Here is a 16997-nt window from a genome sequence, read left to right as displayed (position 1 = left end):
GGTTAAAAGTTCGATCTCCCTTCTCTGTCATAATAATTAGACAGTTTTTGGTGAAGTTGACATAATATAAGTAATAATTGAAAAGACTAAGAAACATGTCTAATCTATTACATATTTATTCCATGAAGTTGATGTACTCATGCAAGCACAATTTAGATATATCAGTGATGTCGTGATTATAACTCAACTGGTCTTTCTCCTTTTAAGGTTAAAAGATTCAAGTCTGCCACGACCGTGTGAAATTTCCTCTTTTTTCTTTTTTCTTTTGTGGGAATTTCTTACCATTAATTTGTGGAAATTTCCTCTTTTAAATTTTAATATTACCGTATCGTCTTTAATAATTAAAGAAAAACATACAATATAGTCTTAAATGTTACCTGAATTTCAAAATTAACTCACTTTTTTAATATAACCAAAGAAGCACTTGTGTATTGAAAATATATTTGTATTAAATGAAGTAGGGACAGAAAATATAATCCCGTCCCTTATCTCATTTATCTAATGAGGATATTCCTTTTAATTTTCTCCCCTGGCACGTGGGGGAGGAGTTGTGCACCTCTTCTTAAATAAAAAAACAAAAAAGAAAATAATGATCAAATGAAGTATCTGAAATTGGGCCTTTTAAGTTAGTTAGTATAAAAAAGAGGAAATAAAAGAGTTTAAAATGATTGGGCCTACCCAACAAATTTGTGTTCCCTTCCATCCATATCCATTACAGCTGTGTGTACAAAGCTTAATTATCCTCTTAATATCCTCTTAATTACTATTAAAAACATAATTTGAATGAACTTTATACTATATTAACCCATAATTAGGTGACATACTAAACTCATGTGAATTTTAAAATACTTACCAATTCTACTGACTACTGATTAGTTTAAATTAATTAATTAACTTTACCAATTAAGTAAAGAAGTGGTTAACCAACTCAAATCCCAAAAACTAATCTATCTATATTCACATTGGAAATAGCTACTCGTGCTTCTCCTTTCAAAATCAACTCATTCACCGTTTTTTTTAAGTCTTAGTACCTTTTTTGTATAACTATAGTAGAGTATGAAGGTATAGAATTCTATTGCGAGATCCTATAATAGTTGAAGAGAGGAACAAAACATTGGATCAAAGCAGACAATATCTACTTGTATTGGATTTTGGCTGTCATAATAATCGTGCGTTCACTTGATATAATTCTAAATTTATTTAAGTTATTTGATGATGACGAGATGTATAAGAAAAGCGAGAGATTTGAGTGATGATGATGCAAGGAAGGTGTGGGAATGGGTTGAGTGTAAAAGGTGTTCTTTTGGTTATTGATGGGTGGGATGATCAAGTTGTTGAAGGGTTTTTTCTTTTTAATATATTCTCTTTGAAATATTTGATTTCTTTTAACACAAGTTAGGAAAACAAAATTCATGATATACCTTCCAATTCTCTTTCCATTATTCCACGTTAAAATGAGTATCATTCAATATAAATCTAAGAACCGGTTAAATAGGATTGAATCATGTTGGACTTGTAAATATAGTTGCAGCTCGACTCGCACTTGTGTTTTCCAACAATGATTTCACAATTTTTGTACAACGTTTGCTCGACTCGCAAGGTGAAAGAGGCAACTAGAACATTGAAAGGAAATAAAGAGGAGGGTTTTTTTTAACAATAATATTATACTAGTTTTTTACTAACCTATGGTTACTATCATATGCATGACGATGACGTAACATTTAATGTGGAAATATTTATATAAAATATGCATGTATTTTTCTAAAAATTACAAATTATAAAGTTGGAAGTATGTTGCTCAACCGCATCCATCTTTGCTTCAATTTAATAATTTTAAATATTTTGTAATACACCTTTTGATAAAGTAATTAATTTTAGATTAAAAAGTAATGATTATGGACAATGGTAAGTGGTAATTTGTATAATTCTAAATATAAAATTCTCTCTGACTTTAATTAAAAAAATAATTTTAATGATCAGTTTTAGGGTTTTTTTTAAATATAAAATATATGCAACCGACAAATCTCATGGATGGATCTTGTAATTAATCATTAATTTATTTAATACTCGCACCACTCTTCTTTTAATCTTTTAATTTTCAAACAATTGCATCCCAACCGTCCATTCTTAAAGATCTTAATTTTACTCCTCAAACTTTTTTAAATTACAGTAAATAGATGCGATAATTAATAGATAAAAATAGATTATTTATATATTTTAAGATAAAATAAAGGGTAATAATAAGTCTGTCAATTTTTATAATTTGATTCCAATTACATGCATGTTTAAATAGGTCATATAAGACAAGTTTGAAATAATAAAAGTTACCAAAAGGGATCCATAACTCAATAATTGTGATTTTTTTTTTTTTTTTTTTTTTTTTTTTTTTTTTTTTTTTTTTTTTTTTTNTTTGTGCAGCTGTTTTTAAAATTTTAATTCATATAATTATAATTTTAAATAATAATAAAATAAAATAAAAATAAATAAATAAAAAGGTTAGGTGTATAACTGTATTCACAAGCAATCACATGCACTTTAACCCCATCCATCTTCTTCCCCCTTTTTAAATATTTCTCTTTTTTTTTTCCCCTTTGGATCTCTCTCATGTCTTTCACATCTCCATATTCCCATTTTCCCTTTTTATTTTTTTCACATTCCCTCTTCCCCTCTCTCTCTCCTCCTTTCTCTCTCATTCAAGCAACCATCTCGAACAACATCACAGATCTTATCTCTATTTGTCTGAGGTCTTTTGAAGAAACCAAAACAAATCTACGAGAATATATAAACGCTTCATTTTATTTTCGATCCCGTTATTCAGTACCTTCTTCTTTCATTCGATGGTCTTTTTAGCATAAAAAAGAGTACTGAATTAAAGCAGCCCCGAGGCAAATTAGTCATGCAATCTTGTAAACTCCAATTTCCAACCTCATTTTTTTTTTTTTTTTTACTAAAGGTAAAGATTTGTTTTGGTATACTACAATTAAGGTAATGGGTTATGAATGTCTTAATTAGTTAAGTTATGCTCATGATAATATCAATAAAGTTAGTTAGTCCATATTTCTTTTGGTATTGAAAAATTATGGTCTCCACATCAATATATTTATTTTAAAAATAATTTTCGAACTAAATTTAAGTGGATTGTTGACACGTTGAAACTTAAATTAGTTTGAAGTTAAAAATAACGTGATATTAATGGTTGTAACATAGTGTGTATATAGTTTGATATGACTCGTCAAAAATCAATAAGACAATTTGAAGATTTGTTGTTTTTATGTTGTCTTGACAACTAACGTTGTTGATGCTACCCCGTTTCTTTTTCTCGTGTTCTATTTTAATACATCTTGATTTTACTTATTTCAAAAGGAAACTATTTTAATTATTTATAAAATATTAATATTTTCAGATTTTAAATTTTATTCTAGATTTTTAACTTTTATAATTAAAATATTTTAAAATTTAGTCACGATCAAATTAAATTAAATTAAATAATTGTATTGCATTTAATAGATATCTTAGGTATTTCATACTAAAAACTAGATACATGTGGCTCAAACTAGAACTCCACATGCCATCTTTTTTTCATAATAAAAAAAAAAAAAAAAAAATTTTGTTAAATGTAGGGTTGAAATAAAATAATATACCTAAAATACCCTTTTTAAGCAAAATTCAAAGATTTTAATGTCATATTTGAGGGGTTCAAACATACAAGTTTAAGGCTCTAAACAAATAATTAATAAGATACACTACAAAATATTTTAATTCAAGATTCTTTACCCATTCAAATTCAATTATTGGGCCAATCATAGATCATAAGCCGTAACATGGTTTATCGGTAATGTTAAGATTAAAATATTATTTTGATTCCTATATTTTTAAATTCATTTTATTTTATTTTATATGCTTTCAATTATTTCATTTTTATCTAATTTTAATTTATTCATTAAAGTTAATTTTTTTGTCAATAATAATAATTTTCATATAAAAAAGACACCCAATATAGTTATAAAATTTATATCAATCAAAATGAATTAATGAGATATTTAGAGTCCTATATTAATGAAAATGACCTAAAAGTACTACTCTATCATAAATACACACTTTTATCCATTATTTTTAAGTTTTTTTTAATAATTAATTTAACCTTTTAAATTCTAACCATGGTGATGTTAACTAAAATGTCAATGTCAATTTAAGAAACATATGGATAGAAACATTAATGTCATTCAATATTTATTGTCTTTTTTTTTTTTTTTTTTTTTTTTTTTTTTTTTTTTTTTTNACAAATATATAGTCATAAACAATTAAATATAAAATATTGTTGAATAAATGTATAAATTTTATATAAATAATTATTATTTATGTGTTTCTACCTTTTTAGTATTTTTAAAAAAAAAATGAAAATATCAAACTTAAAAACGCAACCTTCAAAATTTTGACCCACAAAAAGAAGATAAGATTGAAAATATATTCCAAATTGTGTGGAAACCCGACCCGTATAATAACCGGGTGGATGAGAATTGCAGGTGGGGACCACAAGAACACGTGGAGAGAGAGTAAGGGTGTAATCCAATAAAATAAGAATTGGCGTATAGTAAAGCGCGCTTTATCTATCCACCTGTCTGGACGAGACGTGCCCCACACGGATAATGCAAATTCCTATTTTCTTTTTTTTTTTTTTTTAATTTAATTTTTCAACCTTTATTTATTTATTTATTTATTAAGTTTAAGAAAATTAATGGGATATCCGCAAACCACTTTGGTCCACTCGATTCTCCATACTCTTATGCCCTCTACCTTCACCACATAATTTTCAAATTTTCTTAAATTATCTCTCTTTTTATTTTATTTATTTATTCACTTATTCTAATTTTTCCCTAAAATAAAATTATGAACATAAATTATTATTTAAATATTAGGTCCACCAAATTCCACACTCAACCTTCAATGAATGTGACAAGAGAATGCACATCTTCTAATCAATAGAATCTTATTATTATTTTCGTACGTAATCCCTCTAATTACTCGTACTTTGTTTCTTTAATTATATATTAAAAAACCAGATTAATGTAACGAACAAAATTATCAAATTTAATTTTATTATGAAAAAAATTGGATTTTGATCGTAAAATATTTAAATGTTTAATTAATTATTTTGGTTGGGGAAAAGTTTTTTAAGGAAGTTGCGTATAGGGAAAGGAGGGTGCCACATGTCAAAAGGTAATTGGAGGAAGTGGGAGTTATTACGTTAAGAAGCAGCCTCACGGGGAAAAGAAAAGAATAGAAAAGAAAAGAAAAGGGTTTTGGTGGGTTTAACTGGATATAGCCGGTAAGGACGATGGATGGGCACCGGATGTTCCGGTTTCGTGGTCAAACATTTGAGGATATATGCTGTAAGAGGTTTTAGAGAGAGTTTATGTTCCTGGTTTATTTTTATTTTTTTTTTTAATTTTGAACAATTAAGAAACGGGGTTTTGCTCCTCTACAATTTTTTTACCCGCTGAAATCATTTCTCGTTTTCATCTTTGAATTTTCTTCTTCGGAATTTCATGGATCTCTTTTCTTCTTCCTGCAATGGATTCTGGATCTCCTCTTCCAATTTCCTCTAAATTTGCTGCATTCTTCTTCTTACCTTCTTCTTACCTTCTTTTTTGAAATCTGAGCTCCAACTTGGATCTTGGGTTGGAATTAATTATTTGGATCCTCCTTCTACCGGTGAGTTTTTTTTTTTTCTTTTCCGGTTTGCACAGAGAATTTTGGAGTTTAGATTTTGTTTTTTGGTTCGTGTTCTTCGGGTTGTTCGGTTCTCGCAAAATATGGGAATCTGTATGAATTCTGATGTTTTTGTTGGATGGGTTTTGTTCTGTGTCATTTCTGTTGGATTTATGAACAATTGGTTCTTCAGAAATCGTCTGAAGTTGGGAAGCTATGATGGGTTTAAGATCGGATCCTGTGGATTTGACTTTCTTCTCGAAGTTGAATTCTCTGAAATTGGTTTAATTTGGGTTGATCCGATGCTCTCTGTTTGGTTTTATGTTGTTGAAGCAAGCAACTTATGAATCGGATGTTTTCATTTCGTGGTTTTGGAATTGGGTTTTGATTCCGAATTCTGAATTTTGCTTATTTGTTTCATTTCTTTAATCTCTGTTTGAAAATTCGATCTCTTTGTTCCAGATTTCCAGTTCTTCAAGTTTGTGACATTGAAATTTTGAATGTTCTTTGATTTCTAAATCTGTTTTATTTTTTTCTTGCTGTCGTTATGAATTGAAGTGCAACATTTTCGTCCCAATCCGAAGTTTTTGCTGAATCTGGAATTTCAAATTTGAATGATTTTGGTCTGTTGTTTTGATGATTGGCAGTGAAACTGGCGAATCTCTGTGTGTTTGATGAGTTTTTATCACAATGAATGCCTAAGACATGGTGATGAAGAAGAGACTGGATAACAGATTCAGTAGCTTTTCGGACTGGACCGTCCCGAGAGGTCCGAGATCTCTTAGGGTGAGTAAAATTGCATCTTCAGATCTCTTTCTATAACTCTCTGATTTGTTGAATTGTCACTTAAATCTTGTCCTCCTTGATTCTAGAAGAGGGTTCATAGAAAGAACGATTTCGAGGATGGCCAGATCTGCGCAATTGAACTGCTGGCTTCTTTAGCAGGGAAGCTTCTGCAGGATGGCGAGAGCACGGCATGTAGTAATACGTCTGATGGAGATCACTCGGTGATCGGCACAAACGTCGTCAAGGAAGAACAGTCGAACGAGGAGAGAGCTTTCAAGGTGGAATGCTGTGATGGTGGTAGCAGTCAAAGCTGTGATCTTGGTTTAGAAAACACTGATCAGAAACAAAATCTGAAGAAACTCCAATATGTAGATAATGATACTGTTTTGGATTGTACTTCAGTTGTCGTAAATTCTAATAGCTCAGACGAGGCCTGTGGCGATGTTAAGCCTGTGATTCGCAAGACGGAGTTCGAAGATTATCGCGCTAAACCAGAGGAAGGCTCCCCTGAGTTTGTAGAATCAACTGAAACTGGTATGAAGATTGTAAATGAAGAAGCACATGAGGCTGAGGGATTTGGAATTGGGTTTCCAAATATGGCTGATTCCCACAATTCTAAGGATCTGAACAAGTCCCATAGGAAATCACCAACTACAGCCAATTCAAGCTTCAAAACTAAATTGCCCTTGTCGACCGATGCCATTCATAGTTCGTTTTCCAGATATAGGAATTACTTTAAGTTAGCAAGTAGAGATGAAGATGAAAAATTTAGGTCCAATAAATCTAGCATCCACTCGAACTCGTTTAGACCTCCATCACGAATTGCAGGCCGACGAATAAGGAAATTACTGAATTCCAAACACTGGAAAGCAGCTCCAAAGCTGAAGGACTGTGAGGTTCCTAGATCTGGTGAGTTCATTTTCTGAGTTTTCGTCGTAGTTTGCTTGTTATGAAATCTGTTTGTAACTTTTGATTCGCTTTCGTATCAGAATCTATAGACGAAGAAGCACGAAACCCCTTTCGCAAGAGGAAGCTGTATTTCAACAGTGAGAGATACCAGGGTGATAGTCTTTACAAAAGGAGAAGATTTGTCTACCGAAGCTCCATGGTGAATTCTGATGGAGGAATGAGCAGTGAAAGCGTAACCAACTCTCCCGAAAAGAGCGTCAACGTCGATAAGTCTGGATTAGCTGCAATATTGCACGGAGGTCCATAGCTAACTTGTTGCTTGAATTTAGAGTCCATTTAGGACCAGTATAACTACATTTCTGTGCCCCAGTAATCTCAATAAATTTCCTCTACATGTGCAGCAAGTGTTTCAACACCATCAGGTCAACAAGCATCCTTCCACTCCAAAGATGCTCATGGTATGAACGATCCCTTGCATCTTAACATCATTTGGTAACTTGGTTTCTCATCATATGCTCTGCTTGATTGTTCAACAGTAAAATTTAGCATTAGATCATTCAAGGTGCCAGAGCTATTCATTGATATCCCAGAAAACGCAACTGTTGGGTCGCTGAAGGTAAAATAAAGTGCAGTTCACCTGATCTCTTTTGGACTTGAAAACACAATGTAACAACTTTCTGTCAATGAAAGTGCCAAGAAGCCATCCATTTGTATATCAAACTAATATAAGTTCTGTAACTTTCTCCAGAAGATAGTACTTGAGGCAGTAACTGCTATTCTCAAGGATGGATTACGTGTTGGGGTTCTCGTTCACGGGAATAAGGTTAGAGATGACAACAGAACCCTGTTGCAGACAGGACTTTCTTGTAAAGATAACTTGGATACCGTTGGTTTCACTCTGGAGCCAAATCTTGTGCATAATATTACTCTGCCTTTGTGTTCTGAGGATCCCCCTCAGATATTAGCATGTGACATGACTGAACTTCTACCCAGGTATTACCATTACATTCAAACATACAACTAGGTTTTTGTTTCGTTCCATCTTGAGATTTCGGAGTACCTAAAATTTTTCGTGCTGTGTCAATTTCTTTACAGCTCACCTGTAAATCCTTCGAGCTCGGGAATACTAGATGCCGCCTTACCTAATACTATATTGACCAACCCTCAAAACCAAGATGAAAATAGACATGAACTGATTACTACCAGCATTGACCAGTTACCTGACAATTCTTTACAAGATTGCAAAGCTTTGGTTCCTGTTCCAGACATGACTATGGAAGCATTAGCTGTAGTTCCCTTGAATCCAAAATCCAAGCGTTCAGAAGCTGTACAGCGTCGAACGAGGAGACCCTTCTCCGTTTCAGAAGTAGAAGCGCTGGTTCAGGCCATTGAGGAGCTAGGAACTGGAAGGTTTGCCAATGCTTTCTAACAACACAATCAACCTCACCGCAAGGCATGAGTTTAAACCAATTCAAACTGTGTTTCCTTTTTGCAGGTGGCGGGATGTTAAATTCCGAGCATTTGAAAATGCAGATCACCGAACTTACGTAGATTTGAAGGTGGGGTTCCGTCTCCTAAACATGTGTTAGTGTGATCCATTACTACTGTTGAAATAAAATTTTAACCTGATGAGGATGTGTTGCAGGATAAATGGAAAACCTTGGTTCACACGGCAAAAATATCACCTCAGCAGAGAAGGGGCGAGCCTGTCCCACAAGAACTCCTGGATCGAGTGCTGGCTGCACATGCTTACTGGTCGCAACATCAGGCAAAGCAACACAGCGGCAAGCTTCATCAAGCTGGAGTCGTGAAGGCCATTGAGGGCTCCAGCAGTTAGGCTTGCCGTCTAAAAGAAATTTGCCATATAATGTAAAAAGGAATAGTAGCTACATTTGACACTTTGCTGTAATCAATCAAGGAAGACAAATTGTAAGCATGATTTTAATTTCTTGTATTTCACACTTTGATTCATTGTTTAGCTTTCCCATTTGGGAAGAGTTGTCATTTGTAAATATGATTCTTGTAATAATAAAATTCTAACAGAATTCTTTGTGTGTTTATTAGACATTCAATGTATTCAGTTTTATTGTAGTCTATCAGTATCATTAAATTCCTATACTTGAAGTTTTGTAGCTAAATATGAAAATGCTTTGATGAATGGAGTTTAACTTGCACAATTAGTGAAGTACCAAGAGTGGAAAATGAAACGTTCACCTAAAAATTAAAAATAAATACACGGCTGATGGAAGTCCAGGTAATTTGCAAAGGATATGGATTGATTATCGACATTATATGCAAAGCATGTCAGATCATGGGGTAGGAAGTAGTATACATCTACTAAACATGGATTGTCAAGGATACAGCAGCCATCAACGAACTTAAACTTAACTAAAGTGAGTACCGTAATTGGTATCTGCGAAGCCAATCCTCGCCCTTCTCATAATAATCCATCCTACTGAAAGTCTGTGTTGTGAATTGTGAAGCAGCAGCATAAACAGAAGCCCCCCGCCATGCATCGAGAACTGGATCCAATGCTCTGACCACCCTAATAGGCGACCCGCATGGCCTGATCATCCGAATTCCAGCTTCTAAGCGTTCCCTCATGCCAGGAAAAAGGCAACTTCCTCCTGTAATAAGTACTGAATTGGTTAATCTTTCTGCAATATCATCACTGTACGATGGCAATCTCCGTAATGAGACACCAGTCATTTCATCTAATCCTGTCTGGTCAACTCCAATCCAGTTGGGATGAAATAGAATTTCAGGGCATCGAAACCTTTCAACCCCCATAACAATCTGGAAGTCTTCCTTGGTAAGTGGACGAAATTTTGGCACTTCAGTTGGTTGAACATCTGACTTCAGAACAAAAGTGGGATCTATGTCCTGATTACAGTAGCAAGGCATTAGACTTAATATCTCAGCAACTAAAGACCAAGGTCTTGAAATCAGTAAATAGGTAAAGCAGACTAAGTTGGGACTGACCTGGAGCCTAGAGGATAAACGAACCAATTCAGCTTCATCCTCATCTGGGCCTTCATCGTCATCATCATTGTTATCTTTGCTCATAAGTTTATAAAGCTGCCAATCTTCATCTCTTGCACCAAAGGTGTCCTCACCCTTCCCACGATCAAAGGCTGCTGTCGTTAAAAGTCGCATCCTCTCCCTCTGGGCAGCATTCAGTCTCTCACCACGTCCTACTCCTCCAGATAAATTATTCCCATTTGTAGGGCCTCCATTAGTCTTGATTCGTTTTCGCTGCTCCACTTTTTCAGACAGCTCCTTGTATTTGACATACAGTTCCTCTAAATAAAGCTCAGGGTTCTCCCTACAAAGGAAGAAATAGAAAGGGGAAAACAAGCATATTAAAAAATCAATTCATAGAAATCCAGTATAATGAACCATTCAAATGAACAATGGTAACTTCCACCCTTGTGCATTCTTTCATTTCTCTAATTTCTCTAAATAAAAGCTCAGTTTCATACAATATATATGTATATATATAATGGATAACTTCCAGCAAGCAAGGTAGGAAGAGATTGTGTGTATACATTCTTCTTTCTTCATCCAGCTGGCTTCTCCTTTCTCTTTCTAACTCTTCTTCATAACGTTTCTGCTTGGCGCGCTGCCGCCCTTCAGACGTGGTTTTGAGAAACAATTGCCTTCTTTTCTCTTTGATCTGCCAAGAAACTCAAACTGCATGAATTTCAATAATTATAAAAGAGAAGCATTTATGAAGAATGCACTAATATCATTTGGATCCTCGTAACGATCATATTTAGACAATGTATGGCAGCGCTGAACAACAAAAAAGAATCAATGTTTAAAACATTCAGGTGTTTATCATGCATATACAGCCTTATTTTACCTGTTCAGGTGACAACATGTCATCAGGGACATTGATAAGATGAAACTTTTCATTTGTAGCATCTGTATGATCCTCAGTTTCCGCTTGATCATCCTTGCGTTCACCCTTTGCTTTCCGCAAAGATTGTGTTGTTTTGGTCAGAGCAGATTCAATTTCCTGCTTAGAGACGTACCCAGTCTCTGACAAGAAGGATGGAATATCAACCTCGGACACTTGCACAAGCTGATGCAAAAGAAACTCCAAACCACGCACTTCATTTTCAAGCTCATTGATCCTTGAAGATCTTTTTGCTTCAGCCATTTCTCTCAATCGTTGACCTTGTTTCTCCTTAATTGCGGCCTTTCTTGCGATCTCCTCTTCTGAAGGAGGCTCTTCAGTAGGTGGTGGAATCCATGGGAGTTGCCAACACCTAGTTTTCTCTTCTACTTCCTTGGTCCCTTTCTGTTCATAGATATAGGATTCAAACTGAATGAAGGGACGGATACACACGATGATGATAACGATAATAGTAAAGCCAAGAAGGCTACCTGAAACAATTGAGCCTCAGATGCATAATCTGAAGCTATATAGCAATGCTCCATCTTCAGATCTTCAACCTTCTCCCACGTGAACTGGGTCCTTTTGCATGAACTAAAATTATGAATTTTTTTCTTTTTTGCCAACTTCGCACACACTAAATATGTGAAATGAATTCTACTTACATGTGATGAGGATATTTGAGTGAAAGAAGTTGCTTCAGAGAATCAGTCACATGATATCCACCAATATTGGTTCTGCAGCATCCTTTATAAAGGGGCTCCCCATCGATGAACTGATAATAAAGATCACGTTTACAACTATCATAGACTCTCCATTAAAATCAAGTGTGCTAGATGCAGTTCACTCAATAGTCAATTATAAAATATATACATGAATAGTACAACTAGAAACATCAAAGTTTGGAGCTTCAAACACTCAACCTCAAATTGACAAAATTATAACAATGCATAAACGTTGAAGAAAAGAAAATTCAAAAAACAAAAAGCTTTATGAACACCAACTCAAACATTGATATAGACGGAAAGATCAACAGCAGTACACACTTGCATCATAAGCAAGAAAGTTCATATTTACTAAAAACGATATTGATACCAACTCAAACATTGATAAGTCAGAAAGATCAATAGCTTGATGCATCACAAGCAAGAGACCTCATACACGGTGCGGGTTATTTTACAAGAACAATACAACAATGAATTGATAAGCTCTATGAAATAGTAAGAGGATGAAAGACTAAAGCAAACCGGAATAACATGGCTAGCAGTAAATCCAGGGCAAATAGCAAGGCCATCTTTATCGCATATCCCAAGTTGTTGGTTGTACATATAGCTGAATGCCGCATCGACACCATATGCTGTAATAAAGTTACAAGGGGAAAGGAAAAAATAATGTCAAAGAAGTAGAACCAAACACTATAAGTAAATTAAATTATAGGTTATGTTTAGAGGTACAAGCCAAACATAAAATATAAGTCTTAATCTGTAACCCAGCGGAAAAGGACTGCCACAGAAAAGAGCTTGAAAACATTACTTCGGCAAAATTATGGTGACCGATCATTAGAGAACATAGTAAATTCAACAACATGAACAAGAACCATACCTATTGAAGGAACTCCATAGGTCTCAAACAAAAGCTCTGCCATTTTACTACGAGATTGAACTGGATTGCAGACACATTCTGTAATCAGGATAGGGTGATCAATCTGTTCTGCACTCAAAGGAACATAATTAAATTAAGAACTTTGTTTAACAAAAAGGTGGGGGGAAAGTAAAGTGGCATTATTTGAAACCGTATGAAAAAAAGTTCTTCAAATTAGAAAAAGAAAGGAAAAAAAAGATTTTGAGAGTTAAACTAGTAACAAACAAGAATAACAGCTGTTCAATTATAAATACTACCAGCATCACCAAGTCTAAGTCGTATTCTACACTATCATTAATGTCTAAACTATACGTAATTATACATCCAAATAAGAATATGAATCACAACATTCATTCACCACATATGACATCTGAAGCTGCTCTAAGGAGCCCCATTGTTGTTGGTAATTGCAAAAATAAATAATATAATTTCCGAAAGGAAATTTCGAATTATGCACCCAAAGAGAGGAGATATGCTAAAATACACCAAACCTCAAATCCCTTCCCACGAAGCAAGTCCTATATAAACCCAACGTTTTTTCCTCTCTTTTTTCCAATCAAATATTCCAAAGCGCACAAAACCAATGTGCCGTAACAAACAGTCTTTTCCTGAAGCGGAGGACCCAGGATAGCTTACTCCATCATCATATATGTTCAAGGTAGGAACTGAAGATATGCCAAGAGTCTACCAAAATAGTAGGATTATGCGAGACAGCAAGCATTAAAAACAAGAAACGGAGAGAGAAGGCAATGAGGAACGACAGAACAAGGTACCAAAAAAAGGTTGCAACTTAATGTTCGCACAATTACCTCTGGTCCAGTTGCTCCAAGCCGATCAAATCCAAAGTCAAGAACCTAATATATGCAAGGAATTATTAACAAGCTACAACTTTATATTCTCCAAGTTCGTATAAGTACACATAGGCATGCAGCGACACCTATATGCATTCTTCTAATATACATGCGTTACCTTTGTTGCCCACATATGATTATCTCCGAGTTTCAGTAAAATTAAGTTCAGACAATGTTTTTAGTTCACATGTGTAGGTCAAAATTGAAAGTGGCAAAAGATAAAACAATAATTCAACTTACGTATTCCATATTTTCAAACTGATAAACAACGTTGCCATCAAAAGCAGAGCGAGGACCTGAACGTGTGCAATCAAAATATTTCATCAAAGACGGATCGTGGTCTCCAACTATAGTAACCGTTTCACCTGAATTGCAATAAGAAGAACAACAGATTACGCTTCAATTAATAATCTTACAAAGCATAAAGAACAAGATAATTTCCGCAGAAGCGGAGGGTCACAGTTTTTCAGAGAACTCGAGTGGATGCAAAACTAAGCCCCAATTGTTAATATCCATCAACAATTCTTTCTTTATTCTACTTCGCAAGTGTGAATTTTTCAAAGAAAGAAGCTACTCCTGAGCCTTACTAAACAACCAAAGAAACCAACAGATTAACTGACGAAAAGTAGGGATACCAGTGGCTTTGTGGCGAGGTCTCTGGACAATATTCCTGAAAATAACGCGAGGGTCGGACTCTCCTGCCCATCTGGAAGAATCAAACACAGCAAAGAGAACTAAATTCAAGGAAAAAACAGAACACAGTTTATATGAACGTAAAAATAAAAGAAAGTTCGTTCTCGTGCTGCTTATTCGAAGAGTTGAAGCCAGAAAAATGGAGATACCCAATGCGAAAAGAGGAGGCGCCATTGTCGATAACGATGGGAGTGGTGGAGGGAAAGTGATTGAAATCAGATTGTCTCTGTATTTCCGATACGAACGGCATGTCTACGAGTCCAGAAGCTGAAACAGAAAATATTGGGAGTGGGGGAAGCTTGCTTCTTCTTTGCCCTAACTTGCAGCGAGCTGGAGAAGAACACAGACGACGCTGAATGCTCTTTTGGTTGTTGGAAAGCAAGCTGAAGGCGCGGCAGCACGGGCAAGATGGAATGGAAACGGGCAGTTTAGTTGAACCGGTCTGTTGAGCCGATATGAAAACTAAAAATTATGGAATCAATTATATTAACTTTCGCTAATTAATGGTTTAATTTGGTACAGTATCAAATTTGGACCGATATGAAGGCACTTATAAATCGCTTCCAAGCATAAATCACCTTTAGTGGGGAGTACTTTTAATCACGACCAAATAGCTAAAAGGCCATTCACATTGGGCCATTTTGCTGGGCTTAAATATAAACTTCCCACCGGAAGAAGACAAGGCCCATTAAGGTTTTTTTGTTTTTTTTTTTTTTTTTTTTTTTTTTTTTTTTAATAACACGTGGAATAATAAATAGGCGTGAAAATTTAAATATATGATTTTATAGTTGAGATTATTATGCCCTAAACTCCATTTAGAGTTAATTTTATTTTACAGACGTTAAATGTATTTGTATTGTATTATATTTTTAAAGATTATTTTAAAATGTACAGTAATCTAAGTAAACAATATGCAGGTTAAGAGATTCGAATCCACATTTTCTTAGTCAAAATCGTGTCTTAACTAATGAACTCAAGGTGTTAAATTTTTATCGACATGTCAACATTTTCATCGATATTTTCACACATCTAATAGATTTGATAAGAACACTAGGGATGAATCGACATTTCTATTCTATTATTTAAAAAATTAAAAAAAATCAGTTGTTAGATGTTTATTTATTAATTTTATACAAAATTTCCAAAAAAATATACATTTGCGTCTTATCCATATTTGTATCTAAAATAAAAAAAAAAAACATGTAATCCAAATCCTTCGAATCGTTGTGGTTCTGTTTGTCGGAATTTGACTGAAATTTGGAAGTTTCCGGCGACGGTTGAAAGTAAAAAAAAAACATAACGTGGCGAACCACATGGGAGCATGTGTGAGGAGAAAAACACAGTCTTCACAGTTACCATTTCATTCCACCGCTCTCTCCTTTTCGAGCTCTATTACAATATGATTGCCAATATTTGTATGTATAAAACATAAACGATGATCCATTTGATCACATTTTCCTTTCTAGTTTATTTATTTTTAATAATAATTAAATTGTTAATAATTAATCACAAATTCACATTCACCCATTATTAGAAGATATAGTTGTGATGGCTTCATTAGAATATATATATATATATTTATTTATTTATTTATTTTGTCTGATTTGATTTTGTCCAATTTGTTCATGTGTTTTTGTCTCAATGTTGTGAATGCTCAAAACTCAACATGAAAGAGTGAGAGAATGTGAGGACGTTATGGGCATCGGTTATTTTTTTATAATCGGTGTTCCATTTTTATTTTGATTCTATGTTTCCTTATCGAAATAATTTAAGAGAATCGTGGAACGAAAATTAATATTTTACGATAACAATATTTGTTTTTAGTTTTTGATAAGAAAGTATATTTGCTTCCTTCTTTTTGTGATGTATTATTATTATTATTATTATTGATTTGGTAAGCGGAGAATAAATCATTAAAAAAAAATAATGAAATTAAATAAAAAAAATATATATATATATATATCAATACATCATTATACCAATTTTGATAAAAATTAACAATAATTTTTAATTTTATTAGACTATTATTTAATCAAACTATTACGATCAATACTATATAAATAATAATAATAATAATAATAATAAAATCTTATTATCAATACTATAAAATTATATTTAAAAAACATAAAATTTTAGGCCCACAAACCCCTTTTCTCCATTTTTGCATGTCTTTATGGCCATCCATCAATCTTTTTTAAAAAAAATATTTTATGTCCAACTTGCATTATTGTCTCTGAAATAAAAACACGAAATAAATGAAAGAAAATAAAGCTGCACAACAAAGATAAACAAATATATAATATTTTCATTAATTTGTTTTGAGAGCACTGTTGTTCCCCAACCTATGAACATGCCATAATCTGTGGATTTTTTTAGTTCATTTGTTATAAGACCTTATGAAAATTAATGAGTTTAATTAAATTATTATTTATTCCCCCATTAAAAAAAAAAAAAAGACAAATTATTTGAATTTTCTTATGATAGTTGGTGAGATCATCATTAATGCA

At 33.5% G+C, this 16997-nt stretch overlaps 2 protein-coding genes across 4 annotated transcripts; one reads left to right on the top strand and one right to left on the bottom strand.

Annotated features, from left to right (window-relative positions):
* The first annotated feature begins 5415 nt into the window (after positions 1-5415).
* Positions 5416-9462, top strand: LOC111792712 (telomere repeat-binding protein 4-like). Of its 2 annotated transcripts, none has more exons than XM_023674280.1 (10): positions 5416-5712; positions 6357-6495; positions 6585-7404; positions 7485-7703; positions 7806-7862; positions 7941-8020; positions 8153-8397; positions 8500-8814; positions 8900-8963; positions 9050-9462. In XM_023674280.1, exons 2-10 carry the CDS (start codon positions 6415-6417, stop codon positions 9239-9241), a joined length of 2073 nt encoding a protein of 690 aa, XP_023530048.1. In that variant the 5' UTR covers positions 5416-5712; positions 6357-6414; the 3' UTR covers positions 9242-9462. The 2 variants fall into 2 exon arrangements, with proteins under 2 accessions (XP_023530048.1, XP_023530044.1); XM_023674276.1 differs by having other exon boundaries at positions 6582-7404.
* A 137-nt stretch (positions 9463-9599) lies between these two features.
* LOC111792701 (actin-related protein 5-like) lies at positions 9600-14937 on the bottom strand. 2 transcript variants are annotated; one of them, XM_023674261.1, is made up of 12 exons: positions 14640-14937; positions 14433-14503; positions 14038-14162; positions 13756-13800; positions 12908-13010; positions 12553-12662; positions 11971-12080; positions 11797-11887; positions 11270-11710; positions 10953-11080; positions 10387-10729; positions 9600-10287 (listed from the first exon to the last, which is right to left on the bottom strand). In XM_023674261.1, exons 1-12 carry the CDS (start codon positions 14738-14740, stop codon positions 9793-9795), a joined length of 2163 nt encoding a protein of 720 aa, XP_023530029.1. In that variant the 5' UTR covers positions 14741-14937; the 3' UTR covers positions 9600-9792. The 2 variants fall into 2 exon arrangements, with proteins under 2 accessions (XP_023530029.1, XP_023530037.1); XM_023674269.1 differs by lacking the exons at positions 14433-14503; positions 14640-14937 and having other exon boundaries at positions 12908-13015; positions 14038-14085.
* Positions 14938-16997: the final 2060 nt, after the last annotated feature.

Source organism: Cucurbita pepo, chromosome LG01, assembly GCF_002806865.2.
Source record: "Cucurbita pepo subsp. pepo cultivar mu-cu-16 chromosome LG01, ASM280686v2, whole genome shotgun sequence".
Classification (NCBI taxonomy): Eukaryota; Viridiplantae; Streptophyta; class Magnoliopsida; order Cucurbitales; family Cucurbitaceae; genus Cucurbita; species Cucurbita pepo.
The sequence above is the reverse complement of the archived record's forward strand: the minus strand, read 5'-3'. Positions and strand labels throughout refer to the sequence as shown.

Bases quoted from the DNA above. Each gene is read 5' to 3' on its own strand.
- LOC111792712 (XM_023674276.1), top strand. From the start codon at position 6,415: ATGGTGATGAAGAAGAGACTGGATAACAGATTCAGTAGCTTTTCGGAC. The intron at 8,398-8,499 runs GTATTACCATTA...ATTTCTTTACAG, and splicing joins ATGACTGAACTTCTACCCAG to CTCACCTGTAAATCCTTCGA. The intron at 8,964-9,049 runs GTGGGGTTCCGT...GATGTGTTGCAG, and splicing joins GAACTTACGTAGATTTGAAG to GATAAATGGAAAACCTTGGT.
- LOC111792701 (XM_023674261.1), bottom strand. From the start codon at position 14,740: ATGCCGTTCGTATCGGAAATACAGAGACAATCTGATTTCAATCACTTT. The intron at 12,081-12,552 runs GTTTGCTTTAGT...CTTTATTATCAG, and splicing joins CTGCTAGCCATGTTATTCCG to TTCATCGATGGGGAGCCCCT. The intron at 10,730-10,952 runs GTATACACACAA...CTTCCTTTGTAG, and splicing joins CTGGATGAAGAAAGAAGAAT to GGAGAACCCTGAGCTTTATT.